Genomic DNA, 16,489 nt, shown 5'->3' on the forward strand with positions numbered 1-16,489 from the left:
GAGCACTTTTCTGGACAGATACGCATTTACTGTTTGCTGATTCTTAGTATTTTTCAATGTGTTGAATGAATTGAATAGACAATAATAGTCAGGTGATTTGACATATCAAGGATATAAGGATGAGGCTTAGAAACGGGAAATTTGAGGCTCTGCCGAGCTTTTTCTACGTTTCGGGCCGATTCCTTATATCGTTGATATGCAAAATCTATGAACTTTTATTGTCTTTACACTGCAATCTATTGTGAATTATTTTATTTAAATATCGAAAAATATCCCCCTTTAAAAAGGCCTCATATCTGGCTGAGACATATACAACACCATGGTATTATATAGTAGTACATTACAACATCTAAACCGCGGAATAACAACGGACATTTCCCATGAATAAACGACAGCAAGGGACTTCACAACCTGTTCGCCACATAAATCGATCAACGCGACCAAAAGTTACGTATTTCTGTATTATCTGTTTTCAATGGTAATATTGAAATAAATTCCATCACGGAACAAGATCCACAATAATTTTTACAATTGTCTAGTCGAAATCGTCATTATTTTGAAAGTAATTTTAGATTAATGCTGTGACGAGTTCATAAATAAAGGCAACAGTAGTATATCGTAGTTTTTACTTGTTCATAATTTGTAAATTGATTGAGAGAAAAACAAATCTGGGATACCAAAACCGAGGGGAATACAACAAATATAAGAGGAGAACAACGACAAAACAGAAACACAACACAACAATGTAATACACACAGAAACAAACTATAATATACCAATAGATAAAGAAAAATGTGGTGTGAGTGCCAAAGAGACAACTCTCCATCCAGATAACAATTAAAAAAAAGGTAAACCATTATAGGTCAATGTACGGCCTTCAACACGGAGCCTTGGCTCACACCGAACAACAAGCAAAATTACTTGTGTAAAACCATTCAAATGGGAATAATGACCATTTTGACCATTTTCCTGACTTGCTACAGGACATTTTAAGAAAAGATGGTGTGTTGAACCTGGTTTGTGGCTAGCCAAACCTTTTGCTTTTATGGCAATGTTGAATATAACATTAAAATGACAACATTAAATGACAGGGCTACAATACAAATAAATGGGAAAATATACAGCATCAAACCCACACAAATAATAGCTATTAAAAGGTACCAGGCTAATAATTTAATACGCCAGACCCGCGTTTCGTCTGGACAAGACCCATTAGTGACGCACAGATAAAAACAAGCTCGAAAGCCAAAATGAATGAATTTTAACACCTAATTACTAAAACGAAAAATAGCAAATACACACTATGTATAATCCACGTAAAATTATCAAGCTTAACACACCAAACAAACTTAAAACAATGTTGCAATATCAAAAATGATTATTTTAAAATTAAAAAAAAAAACGTGTGATAAATTGTCATGATACGTCCAAACGCTTTTCAGGAATTACCTTCATCGGGAACGATAAATGACGTGTTAAACTGTCTAAACATATTTGTTGAAAAGATCAGATACAACTTTTTACAGAATATTATTTTTTTGGATTGTACAATGGAAAGTAGGATAAATTTGTTGTTGCCAAAAACATTACAAAACAAAAAAGAGGGTTCGCTCGCTGAATGTTCCATCTGACTTCATACTTGTACAAACAAATCGCACTTTTTCATTTCTAACCTTCGTTTTATAAAATACCCAAAGTAGATGACGTTGTTGTTTTGTTGTTTTGATGCGGTTCTGTAAAAGAGGAACGAAAGATACCAAAGGGGTAGTCAAACTCATAAATATAAAACAAACTGACAACGCCATGATTAAAAATGAAAAAGACAAACAGACAAACAATAGTACACTTGACACAACATAGACAACTAGAAAATAAACAACACGAACCCCACCAAAATCTAGGGGTGATCTCAGGTGCTCCGGAAGGGTAAGCAGATCCTGCTCCACATTTGGCACCCGTCGTGTTGCTTATGTGATAACAAATCCGGTAAATAGTCTAATTATGTAGGTCACATTCATGAAAGGGGAGGGGATTGTATTTACGACGTAAGGAACATATCCGATATCATTTGTGAAACGGTTATTCCATAACGGTCAACCAACTCGTGATGGCGTCCGTAAAATTTACGAAGGGATGATTTCAACTTCACCATTTGGAACTCTTGGTTTAATTGAAAAAATGAACAAGGAGCATTAGGGCCAATGTAGTATAGTTCATGTCCAGTACGCATTTAGCAAATGATGTTTTGACATCACATGTCCGTTGAATACGCATATTGATTTGATATAATCCATCTACGTGACTATTCAGAGAATAGAATTAAAACAATGTATTTGATACACGATTCTAATAGAAAAATGAATAGTTTATCGTTGATCAGGAATTATCAACGAAACAAAGCTTCTAGATTTACTATTTTAGTCAACTTTAATTTCAGTCACAGAGTCTATAAAGATTATGCACGCAGAGGCTAAGCTATCAGATGACTCAAATAAGATCCTTACAACACCAGATGATCCAAATGATCCATACAATCAACCAGTCAAATGGTCAAACAACAACAAATGGAAATTTTTAGAGCTAGAATTTAGTCTGAACTACCATATCTTCGAAAAGCCACCTACACCAGACCCTACTCGAGAAAAACATTTTGTAACATATTTTAAGTATGACATTGTTAAGGCTCTTCTCGTGATTGAACACAGAAGTCAAGGTAAATATTATTTATCATGTATCACAAACAAGTGTGGTTGGATTTTTAGACGGAATGTTGTGGCTTAAACCGTTAAAAACCACACCTAATAGTAAATAGCATGCGTCCGAACCGCTTCCAAAATACTAAAAGTAGCATGCAGACCATGACTGAATTATATAATAATCGTTCAGTGTTCCTCATATAAACAATTCCAGCAAGGCATATAAACAATTATGGACAGCAAGCTGTCAAACGCCTGAAATACACTAAATGTTTGTTATTTGAGTTGTGATGTTTATGAACTGACGTGAATACTTTTAAGTAAAGGATAAGAAGATAGAATGAGACATAGAATTACATTTGCAATCTATCGCAAACGTCATCACGAAATATTGTCCCTTTGGTAACATCAGTCATTCAACCTCTTTTTGCACATATTTGCATGACAGATCACATTTCTGTAAAGTTTATTTCTTGTAGAACATTTTTTTTCTTAAAATTACCATGTTTAAAATATACAATTTCCCCACATTCATATTACAGATTACAAAACTATAACATTTCAGTTCATACAAGTAAACTTTACGAAAATTCAACTAATATGCTGATCTCATGACTGTTTGCAGCCAAACTGTTGAAATCTTTCCCATTATTATTTTGGCTAAATTATCAAAATCGAACTGTACCTCGACTTCGTCGATACCAACAATGCTTAGAATAGTTAAAACAATATTGAAGCTATTGAGGGAAAGGGAACTTTTTCAATTTTGTCACTGGAGGAAAATTGTGGAATTTCTAGTAGCGTTTGTATATTTATAGATTCAGAAGGGAAAACCAACGATCTAATCGTTATAAGAAACGAGAAACACTTATGAACCACATCAACAAACGCTATACATCAGTTTCCTGACTTAAGACAGATTTAAACAAATGGAGCCAGTTTGAATGCTTTAATAGGTACAAACCTTCGCCCTTACCTAAAACAATAGTGTAACATCACAACAAAGAACGACACATTGTAAAATATCAATTGAAACGGCCTTACTCAATTAAAAGACATATATGAACACAAGTGTCAACCGTTATCTTGAACAGAATGCCGCCAAAAAGAATAATGTACACAAGTAAATGAAAATAATTGTGTTGTGAGGTAAACAGTAAAAATGGAAAACAGACATATGTTTAACAAAATAAATAATTTTGGTGTGGTCATATTGTTCATAGGACAAGAATAGAATTGAAACTTAGTTGTCATAAGAAACGCTTATTAAAGCTGGTATATATCTTAAAAAGAGAGACAAGATATAACACTAAATAAGTAAACATTAAATAGAAAAAAAGCAAAAAAAAGGTTATCAAATGGTCACATTACCTGTACAGATCAAGCGGACTAATTGTATCATTCGTCCCCAATATATCTTAATTCTTATATTAGTTATAATATTTGGGATCGTTACCCCTCTGTTACCTTTATATGTATTGATAAAACAATCTGTTTAATCAGTATTAATCTCACTTGTAAAATCGATAAAAACTACAAAAACATTTTTGGAAAATAATTAGAGAAATATAATTTTACTGTTTGCTGTAATCTAGTTTTTATTTTTCATTAAATTAAATGTTTGATACATATTCCATAGCACACAGTATTTTGATCATTATCATCGTTATATTTTACTGCTTCGTGTTTTTAACTTTAAATCTGTAAATTTTGTTTTGATTCTTAAGCAAATTTGCTTGGGAAAAACTTCAGAAACCAACTATTTTTATCGTTCTAAAGGAAAATATCAATCACGATAACCAGTCAGGGGCGTTACTTAAACAAGTTATTTTTTTAAATTACTTATATAAGTAATTTTTTATTTTAAAAATAATAAAATTACTTAATAGAGTTATTTTAATTTTCAATCGAAACTTACACTAAATGTAGTTTTCATGATTTTAAACAACATTTTATATCATAAAATAAAGAATTTATCAGATTTGAGAGGAGTAAAGAGATAAAGGGTTACTTTAAAAATAATGACAAAAATATTACCTGAATAAGTTATTTTAAACATTTTTGAAAAAAATAGCAATAACACTTATCTAAGGCACATATTTAATTGATTTAGGTTACACATTATAAATAACTTCAGGTCTTAATTAATTCACAAGTATCTATCTATGTATATCAGTCTACCTTCAAGATTTTAGAGGAAAATGATAATTTAATAGTCCCAAGAAACCAATCTTTGACCCAGAAGCGTCGGTATGAAAGATAAGTGCGTCGGAAAGTTAATTAGTGTTTCAGAAGAATTAGTTTTTATATATCAAGGGAAAAATAACCAGATAACTGTGAAAATTATTTAAAGCTAGTAAAATCTGTACTCTTGGACACCTATAAAAATAATATTCAGAAAAATAACTTATATAAGTTATGTTTAAATTAGCCTCGTTTTCAACATTACTTGTATAGGTAATTTTAATTGTTACTTGTTTAAGTAATGCCCCTGACTGATAACTATATTTATCATATGTTAAGTAGTAAATACAGTAGTTTTGCATGTTTGATAAATAGCCTGCTGTTTAATCCATATCGCGCAACTTTTGTGCGCACCCTTTATTGCATACCCTTTATCGCACCCCTAGCCTTAATCGCCTATCCTTTATCATACCCTTACCCTTAATCACACCTCTGCTTCGGATTAGTAATTGAGCAGTTCCTTTAAGGCCTTTGAAACAAGACAAATGAAGAACTGAAGGTAATCCAGTGCTATGGATCAGAATACATTTCATATAATACTTTTCTGTTGAAACATATGATAAAGCGTATAATACATGGCCATACCCTTTATCACACCCCTACCCTTTATCGCATACCCTTTATCACACCCCTACTTTTTTTCTTTTTTTTTTACGTTTAGTCAGTTTTAGTTAGTTTTTTTGCTTAGGAAACATTTTCATCAAAATAGTTCATTTTTTTTATGACGTCATTGTTTGGTATGTGACGTCACGAACGTCAAGTTTTCATATTGTATGTGACGTCACGAACGTCAAGTTATCATATTTTTGGCACACTAAATGCAACTATAAAAAATACAAAACACACAAATAAATACAATAATAAACAAAATATTGTGAAAAACAACAGCACGCAAATTGTAAGCCGGGTAACCCAGGTGCTTCGGATAAGTAATTGATCAGTTCTTTTAAGGCCTTTGAAACAAGATAAAAATAGAACTGAAGGTAACCCAGTGCTATGGATCAGAAAGCAGTTCATATAATATAATTCTCTTCTGTTGAAATATATGATAAAGCGTATAATACATGGCAAAATCCGTATCACATGCCGTATCACCCTCGACCAATGTCATCCCTCGGGCCTAAAGGCCCTTGAGCTGATATTGATGTCTCGGGATGATACGACATATGATACGGATTTTGCCATGTATTATTCTCTATTTCATTGTCTCTTTGCCGTTTGATTCGTTACTTTGTGATAAGTCAAGTATGTCCAATCGACGAACATGTTTTGGTTGACCGTTATCACTGGCCCTTCTATCAGTCGGCGTTACTAGTTGTTTTTGCTTCAGGGGATTTTTTTTCAAATGAACGAAGTTATACAGGATGAAATTGAATATTTGTTTCAAATTTTTGACCATTTTCACATGTTTCACTTTGTTATGTCAACAGACATGAACCCTTGTTAAATGAAATATAAGGAATTTACACTCCATTTTGATATTTGTATATGTTAGCGGCAATAAGTGAAATTAGGAATTAAGCTTAAATCCTAGGCAATAAGCTAACGCCTAGGCATTAAGTTGTTGCCTGAAATTTTCAGGCATTAAGCTTATTACCTGAAATCTGATGATGATTATTCAGCCTATTGCCGAACAAAGTTTTAGGCAATAAGTGAACTCTGGAATTTATGTTTTATATCTAATGACTTATTCTTCATATAAAGCGGTTTCTTAATTTTACTCCTAATATTATAAGTATAACTATACATACGTTTGACAGTTTTTCAATTTTATTTATTAATTTTAGTAATTAAAAAACAGACTTAAGGTTGTATTTTTCTGACGTTTCACTCTCGTTAAAATCTCGTTCTGGAATTATTTCCAAAACATGTAATACTAGTGGTAAATATCAATAATTAAAAAAAAATGTTATAATCAAACTTCATTCAGTAAAAAATAATGTATTTATAATAAGACGTTTTTAAGTTATAAGTTTTTAAATTTTATTATCAAAATTCTTAAGTTAATTTTTTTCAAATTCACAAAATTCACATCATCTTCATTAAAACGACGAAAAAAATATTGTTGGATAGTGATTTTTTACGATAATAGCCCAAAAATATGTCAAACTTGATAAAAATTTGAAAATAATCTGAATTTGGTACTTTCAAAGGGCCATAGCAAAAAAAAAAGAAGTGCACCACCATAAGAGATCATATTAAAGATTTTTCTTCACCAATTATTGTCTACAGTCATATAAACCCCAAAATCCGGTTAAGAAACAAATTTAATTCTAGAAATGTTTGGCTCCTCAGTGGTGCATATTCTTACCTCATACTTTTTTTGTGATCAAAAGTAGACACAATTTAGATATGATCTTTTGCTTACACCATTTTTCTTTTCTTCTAATTGGATAAGTAAACTTTCTTTGTTAACAGTTCTACAACTTGTGATAACAAATTATTTTCACACAAATTTCTATCTAGTTTTCATATTTTCTCAAGTATAAATTAATAAGGGTTTTTTTGTATATCTAAATAATATATTTTAAAAGTGATTTTATTTCCGGTAGACGAGATTTTAAAATTCAGTTCTTATAATGTTATTATGAAACAAATGTATTTTTATTTAAATGAATAAATGTCTTGCATTTTTATTTTAGGCATTAAGCTTAATGCCTGCACACAATTTTCAGGATTTAAGCATAAATCCTAGGATTTTAGACTAATGCCTAACATTATTTAGGCAATAGACTTACTGCCTAGTCGTTAGCTTATTGCCTAGGATTTAAGCTTAATGCCTTATTTCACTTATTGTCGCTAACATATACACTCTTAACTACTATAAATCTCTCATGTGTTGGTAGGTATATAACAAATTTCATGCTCAAATTATATTCATTTAATTAAATTTTGTTTCTTTTGCAGGAGTATCTAGGAATAATCGGATGTTAAATTGCCGTAACGGCTATTCCTATCCAATATTTCATATTACAAATTGTGGTAAAAAGTTCGACATACAGGCTTGGGTTTTTCAACATGCAGATATGTAAGATACATTAAACTGGTATAATCAATTAAAATTGCTAAATTTCCTGACAAAAAATGGCTTTTATCAATAGCCTTATCCAAATCTTATTATTTAAAAGGAAACTCCACCGACGATTCATAACTCATTTGATACAACAATACAGCTTCCAGTTTCTTCCAATAAAGTATAAGAAATCAATTTCCATAACTGTAAAAAGAATGATTTAAAAAAAGAAAAAACTTATCATGATATATTTATAATCATTCAATTTTGTAGTTTTTAAAACATTGTTTCGAATTTTACACAAACACAATCAACACAAGAACACAGATATTTCGTATTGCATTTCTTTCAGACAATAACGCAAATGAAAAATAACCTGTTCAGTAACTGATAAGATATGACATAGACTATTTATTAAATCCACTGTATATGATCAAGACATTGTAAAATGTTGTTTAATCGCATCAGTTACGTATATTTTACTATAAAGTCCCTAGTTTGGACAGTGTATAATTTGAAAATTGTGTTCATACACCTTCCAATGTATATCAAAATTATAGAAAAATATACTGTATTTAACACATCATATGGATAAGTGTATGTGAAAGGAGTCTGTAATTCAGTTTGACAGCCTCATACCTTCTATCGTTTTATCTTTTAAAACTAGACAAAATCCCTATGTTACATAACAAATAATGGCCCAAATGTTTTTAAAAGTTATTAAATTATCTTACTTATACATGTTGTAATTTTATGCATTCAATATAAATAAATAAATTTGGAGGGTGTATTAAAGTCATATGAAACCTCAAATTAAAACAAATGATGCACATGTTTTTTTATGACAAAATGCATGGTTTTTATTACAAAAGTTATGTACATAATATTTTTTTATGAAGAAAATTCTTTAATTTGTCCACTTTAAGAAGTAGTTTACTTTTTTTAATTGCTTGCTTCCAGGAAGCAATTTGCCGACATATCTGCCGTATGCAAAGGAAACCGGTGTTCGCAATACGCATAAATCTGTCACTGAAATAAACTATTATCTTATTGTACATGTTAAACATGTTCTCAATATCCATGCTTTTTTGTTGATTGTTTACTTTACGGTGACAATCGGTAAACATGGGAATCAAAACACGGCATTCAATGAGCTGCCATATTTGTTAAATCATAACAGACAAAGAGAGAGAAAAAAATTACGACTCTACGATATATTTGCGTAAAAAGTGATAAAATCGTGCACAGAAGACTAAGTTAATACTTTGGTTCAAGAATTGGATAAACATTTTGTTCACCAGTCACTCGTTTCATATGACTTTTAAAAAAGTTATACACTGTTCACACTAGGGACTCTGCAGTTTAATATACTCAACTGTTACTATTAATTAACATTTCACAATTTCATTATATTCAAAAATCAAAGGACAATAACTGTGTCCCCGTACCATTATGTAGGTTTTGTTTTCAAATTGAACAGCGGGGTATTTATTCTTAATATTCAAAACAAATTTTAAATGTATAAGCCTAAAATGCCGTGATTTGAATTTCATGATCATTGAGTGACCTGCATCTCAAAATAACCGGTAATCTTCTGTGCGCCTTACTTTTACATCGTTGCCTTAATTACACCACATATCTTGTTATGGTAAAGAACCACCAATTTGGTCAAATAGAAAGTAGTACACGACTTTGATATATATACACTGTACATACATAGCTGTCACATTGTTAATAACAAATATTTGGGTAACTCAAATGAATGCCTATGCACTATGGGTCACTGTAGAACCCTTGCAGACTGTTTCTCACTTGAATGATAAAACAGTTATGCGAAGTTGAAATAGAAGGGCATACTTGTCTTGTTACTCAGATTAGAAGTACTGATAATGGTCTTCTTAAATTTCGTAATCAGTGCACTTTAATATTACTTAAAATTATGTTGAATTTTCTGGACAAGTCATGATAAGGTATGGTTTTGACATGAACTGACTGTCACTTTAATTGAACTTCTGTCAAAATAGCTGTGAATGCTTGACATTACAAAATGTATACTAGAAGGAAAGAGGCTCCGAATCAGTTGTTTCGGATAAATTAGAAAATAATAACATATATGTCATTTGGTCTCTGGTGTGTGGAGAGTTGTGTCATTGGCAATCATACCATATCTTCTTATCTTATACTAAGTAAAAGTGGTGAAGTCCATTGCAGATACTTTCCATATTCAGTCAATTAGAAACATGGAGGTGACAATGGCTCGGTAATTCCCCTTCGTAATACCTACACCATTTGAAATCTTAACATGCAATATTCAAAACATAGTGGAAGCACTAGTAGTACACAAATCAGTGACAGTTTTTATATGTCAAAAACTAGCCGATACAAAAAAAGGATACAAAATGTTACGAACGTCAAGATTTAACTTCATTTTGGAAATCTGTAATGATACGCCTAGTATAGCAATCGGGTTTGGTTTTTTTTGGGGGGAGGGGGGATTTCCATAGAGCCTAACCTTTCAGATGTAAAAAAATTTCAACAAAAGGGGCAACGTTCGGTTTTACAAATTCCCCTCATCATAGATCGATTACGGTAACATCTGATATAAATCCAAGCTGTCAATTTCACAGTACTGTGCATTTTTTGGGCGATTATTTGACTGGAATATGTATTTATTTTAATTTATCATATAGGTTAAAAATAACTTGTACTGCTGAAAATGGAGGTTTCCTAATATATAGCGATAGAGAACATGGTAACAGAGACATCGAGGTCAAACTCAAAGGCAAAACAGTTCAGAGTAGCTTAATCTTCCGATGGGATTACATAAAACCATACCAAGAATGTATGAATGGGAGTAAAACAGAGTGTTACCAACCACCAGTTGATTGCAAGGACGTATCTAAACAGGTTTGGAGAGGGCACTCCTCTATTAAGTAGTGGTTAACTGTTATGAAATGCACAATTTAATTGTATTTGTGCATTTGTCTGTTTTTTTACATTATTATTAATTTTAATAAAAACTATCCATTTTTTTTTATACGACTTATCATACATATCATTACTGATGCATGCGTAGTTAATCAGTTTTAAAAGATGTACTTGAATAATTAAGATAATTCTTATACAAATAATTGAACAGTGATTGTAAATTTGCAAAAGGAAAGAACTTTACAAAGTATCTTGATTAGTTGAAGCGATTGAGAAAAAAATCTATATATATTTGGTATGTTTTTAATATGTGCGCTAGATATGTATGTGCTAGAACAATATTGGTTCTGAACTTCACAAATAATAACAGTTTGTACTAACATAACATGATAAACAACAGGACGGTGTCAAATGTGGAATAGGATCTGCTTACCCTTCCGGATCACATGAGATCAGCCTCTTTTTAAATAGGGTTTACGTTGCCGAATCTTTAGTTTTCTACGTTGTGTTTTATGTACTGTTGTTTGTTTGGTTCTCTTTTGATTTAGTCATGGCGTTGTCAGTTTAATTTTGAATTTTACGAAGTGAATGTCCCTTTTGGTATCTTTCGCCTCTCTTTTCCACGCAATTATTCGGGGTTTTTATTCACGACTTGCCTTGATGAAGCATTATATGTCGAATAAGCTTATGATAAAAGGAATCACTTTATCAAACATTATCATATTTTAACTAATCCTAACATTAATAGAACGTATTTAAAACATGCTAACTGAATATCGTTAATTTTGAGTGTTTAAACTTAACTGCATGGGAAACGATTTCGAAAATATCTTTTACACATAAATTATTGTAAATAGTATCAAGACGTCAACGTATGTAAAAATTAATATACTTCGAAACTTTTCGCTCTCAAGCTTCAGTTTAACGACATTATTTATAAAATTATGAATATACTACAGCATTTATAATATGATTATCAATTTAATTTTTTTTACAACGTTTAAGTTTGTGTGTGGTGTTTTGTGGACCGTTGTTTTATTTTTTTCTTGTTTTTCCCCTTTTAAACTGTTGTATTGTCTAACTGCATTACTAATAAGTTTGCACTCTTTTATGCTTAATGAAAACACGACTGGATTTACAAGAATTTAACGCTAAATGTGATTTGTTCAAAATCATATTTGACTATAAATAATTCTATTTAAGAACATACTTTCACATTGATAGTACTCAGAAATACAACAACTGATCCCACATTGGAGCGTCGAAAATGTTGATCACAACCGGTCAATAATAAGAATTAAACATAGTTTTAATCGTGATTAGGAACATAACTCAATTGTTTGCATATATTTATTACTTTTTAGCCCGATATAAAAGTTGGATGGGGAAGATGGAAAGATGATCTTTCCGGCATTGATCATTTTGAACTTGAACTGTACGAGCTTGTGTCTACTGGTAGACATTTGAATCATATAAACGGACCAGCTGTCCATCTAAATGAGAAAATATCAGTTCATACCTCCGAGGTATGATACTATTTCTTTCTATTCATATTCATGACATTGACTATCCATTTACATAGACGAAAACTTTTTTCATATGAATGTTTTTTGTTAGGTTATATTCCAGTGAATTTTTTCTTTTGTAATAACTCTGAAAATTGTTATTGAATGTAAAAAAAAAATGCACCTACTGAGTGCATTGCAAAAAGTAAAATATTAAAAATACCGAACTCAATTTCAAATCGCAAAGCCCCTTATCAAATGAAAAAATTAAAAGCACATTCACAGGATTAAGCTCAATGTCTGTAATATAAGGTCCTATCCATTATAATGTTTTTCTTTTTCAAAACAGCAAATTTATAAACGCCTTACGATGACTCAAAACTGCAGTTTTATATGTTGTGACTTGTGAACTGTTGTTTGTTGTCTTTTCGTCGTTTTTGCCATGTCATTATCAGTTTGTTTTATACTTGAGAATGAGTTTGCATATCCCTTTGATATCTCTCCCTTCTCTTTCCGTTCACACCGAGTTATATATTGGGTTCGTTTTGCTCATTTAAGGGCATACGATACAGTTACAGGGGAGGTAATGACGTTGCTAACGTAAAATGTTATTTTCGCGACGTCAAACTGTGACATATCTGGAAAAGGTGCATTTTTCGACTGATTTTTATCATTCAAACTGATTTAATTTGAAAACCAGTTCATGGACCCCTATTTTTCAAAACAGCAGTTTGTTTCATTTTGCAGGGAGATTATGTGACCCAAATTTTATAAAACTGTAAATAGAGGATTTTTTTTTAATTTTGATAAACATGCAGCAAAAAATTTACGTATTTTCCTCTATTCGTGAACATTTGATAAATATGAGTTATTTCTGAATAAATAATGCATAATTATTAGGATACTTATAAAACAGAGAAGTAACCGATTATTTATCAAAAAACAATTTGTGGTTATCTATTATAATAAAAAAGTTATGTCTTTCTTTCGAAAAAGAAATTACGGCCACAAATCTGAATTTTTAGCAAATATACAAAATTTCGACCTCATTTTACTCAAAAAGTAGCACATGAAGGTATATTTTTTATTACATATTTGATTTAATCAGGTAAAAAATAGCCTATATTCAAATTTTCACGAACTTGTAAATACAGGATCAAAACTGTATCGTATGCCCTTAATTGGTTGAAGGACTATTTTTTTCTTTTCATCGTCTTTTACTGCCGTTGCCAGGCGTTTCAGTTTATTAGCATCTTTTTGAACAGTGTGGTTAAACTTACTAACGGTATTTTAATAAGCTAACCCATACCGAAATTAAGAAACAATTAATCGAGAGTACCTATTGTTTAGTCGGGAAACAGTCCGGGGTATATACAGATACGTTCTCTGCCTTTTCTTCTCTATGACACTAAAATAATATTAACATGCAATTACCATGCAATAGTTATTATGTTATGTTTATCAAATGTATCTGTATACATCTTGACTAAGAAGTGATTATTCACTGCATAGCCAGACAAACTCATGCCTGTATAAACCTAAGGTGTTCCCTTTTATTTAAATCGTATGTTGACCTCTAAATAATATTTCATGGTTATTGTGTTGTTGGGATATTGCCATACAGAATTTTTATTTATTTCATTTTAGCAAATTTTAAAACTACCGAATCCGGGTATGTATTCCGTGATTCTGACATCGATTGACAAAGCAGGAAACCATCAGTCAGCAAGATGTCTAGTTTTCTATGACGATATATCTGTTGTTGACATCAAACATACTAAGAGAATAAAAGTAAATGAGGCTTCTGCGAAAACAAACTATACATGGGTGTCAGTTGATGATGTAGAATTATCTGTGATATGGCCAGATCGTTTTATAAATGAAAGACACGAAAAGCACGGCTGGTTGTACGGAGTGGCAGCTTATGTAGGCGTTCAAGAGGAATACGATGATTTATATGGATCTCGAAAGGTCTCTCCTATTGACAATATACATGGTATGTAACTGGATGGTTGTCATGTAAGTTAGTTTCAATCATTAATTGTATTGTTTATCACTAAATAACCATAAGTTGTTGGAAAACAATTACACAAAAAATAATAACAAATAAGAAATATTTGCATTTTCCTTTGACAATAATCCAGATCAAACGAACCTTATTGTGGCATAAACGTGTTACGGTTTAGGCAAACGCCTCAATAATAAAATATATTCCATTATTACATAGTTTGGCAGATAATAACAAAAATGTATATTTGTGGTTTCAAAATGAATTGAAAAAAAGTATGGCTTCCTATGTAATCTTGTTATTGGTTGAAACACCGATAAAAAAAATGTTGCAGTGAGATAACTTAATGAGTTTCAGTTAAGAAGCACAGTTTTCTTAGTTTTCTGTTGTTTTACGTTGAGTTTGTAACAGAATAAATGCGAAACAAAGAGTATGCAGTCACCTTCAAAATATTTGTTTTAGATATGCCTATATCAATTGAACACTTTAACACCATATAATATTACATATATTCCGAAAACCATTATATCAGACAACGTATACTGTTAGACCATTAAACATGTATCGTATTCCATAACACGATTAAACATGTACCGCACACTTTTATATCAAAATATTCCATAAATAGTGTGAATCAAATGTCTGTGGTTGCCCGATTAGTAAAAATATCGATCAGGTTATTTTGAATAAGAAACAACAACAGTTGATATTTTATTGTTTGATCCATCATTTTCTACATACGAAAATGTCTGTACCAAGTAAGAAATATGACAGCTATCCATTCGTTGGAAGTGTTTGAGCTTTTGAATTTGCCATTTGATTTGGGACTTCCGTTTTGAGTATTTCTCGGAGTTCAGTATTTTTGTGATTTTACTTTTTTCCAATGATAATATAACAAAATAATTTTTCTTCCTTTGCAGGAATTGTAAGATTTGAAATTAAATATGAAGTATATGGACCATATCTAAAAGCAAACCAAAGTTTCACACAAACAGCAAGTGTTATAAGTCAAGCTGAATATTTGAATATAACTTGGGAAGATGGATATAGACTTGATATCACCGTTAGAGCCCTTGACATTTTAGATAATTATAAGGATGATATTATATCAGTTTATAAAGATGTTAGTTCTCCAGTAATACAAAACTTGTGGTTAACTAAGGGAGACAGAGTAAATATATCAGTACACAGTATGGAAGATTTCTCTAAAATGACGTGAGTATTGTCACTTTTAAGTACGCTTCAAAATAGTAATACTACATAAAGTTTACAATTATATCATAATTCATTTGAAAGAAACTATGAGGAAATATGAAAGGATACAAAGGTTCATTGTCATTTTTATTTCTTTCAAAATCACAAATATTGATTTAATGTTGTGTATAATTTATGAACTACCTTGCTTAATAAAAATTTAAGTAATATGGATAATTTATAATTGCAATAGAGCAATGTTGACAGTGTGAGTAAAAGCAAATGTATTTTATGCGTTTATTTTTGTTAATTACCAAGACAATTATGCTTCTTAGAATTTGAAACGTCATTTCTCTAATTTTTGTACTATTTATACATATCCTGAGCGGTGTTAGAAAAATATTTCTCCTCACTAGTGAAAAATCTGTTCTCGGCAAATGATGAGTCGAAATTTGATTATGACGTCTAATTGTTTTGTTTTCTTCTGAATTTTTCTATTGTGACGTAATGAAAAAAAGGCGACAGTGCCTGATGACATCGCATATAAAGAACTCAAGTTTCGGAAAATCTTTGAAAAGAACGATAAAAAGCATTAGAGAAACAGATTCTGACACTATAACTCGTGTATTATGATATTTCTCCACTCTTGACAGTTAAATTTTATTATTTAAAGAGCACGACAAGCCTCGCGCTTTACATACTATATTTTAACTGTCTCGAGTGGAGAAATATCGTAATACAATTGTTGCAGTGTAAGAATATATGTATTTACTCTTTTAAATATAACCTTTAATATTTTCACAACTAAAAAAAAACATTTCGTTACCCTGTATTCTAATCGTTATTCAAGTTAGATGAATATCGGAAACCTATAGTTGCCATAATTTATTTTTCCCCGGTC

At 31.0% G+C, this 16,489-nt stretch overlaps 1 protein-coding gene across 1 annotated transcript in view; it reads left to right on the forward strand.

Moving 5' to 3' along the window:
* Positions 1 to 16,489, forward strand: part of LOC134684589 (uncharacterized) — an 85,635-nt gene that overhangs the window by 22,040 nt on the left and 47,106 nt on the right. The window contains exons 6-11 of the mRNA XM_063543886.1: positions 2,438 to 2,713; positions 7,848 to 7,968; positions 10,644 to 10,860; positions 12,246 to 12,407; positions 14,034 to 14,382; positions 15,315 to 15,609. Coding sequence (XP_063399956.1) covers positions 2,438 to 2,713; positions 7,848 to 7,968; positions 10,644 to 10,860; positions 12,246 to 12,407; positions 14,034 to 14,382; positions 15,315 to 15,609 — 1,420 coding nt within the window. The remainder of the gene's footprint in view (positions 1 to 2,437; positions 2,714 to 7,847; positions 7,969 to 10,643; positions 10,861 to 12,245; positions 12,408 to 14,033; positions 14,383 to 15,314; positions 15,610 to 16,489) is intronic.

The sequence above is a fragment of the Mytilus trossulus genome, chromosome 9, assembly GCF_036588685.1.
Source record: "Mytilus trossulus isolate FHL-02 chromosome 9, PNRI_Mtr1.1.1.hap1, whole genome shotgun sequence".
Lineage (NCBI taxonomy): Eukaryota > Metazoa > Mollusca > Bivalvia > Mytilida > Mytilidae > Mytilus > Mytilus trossulus.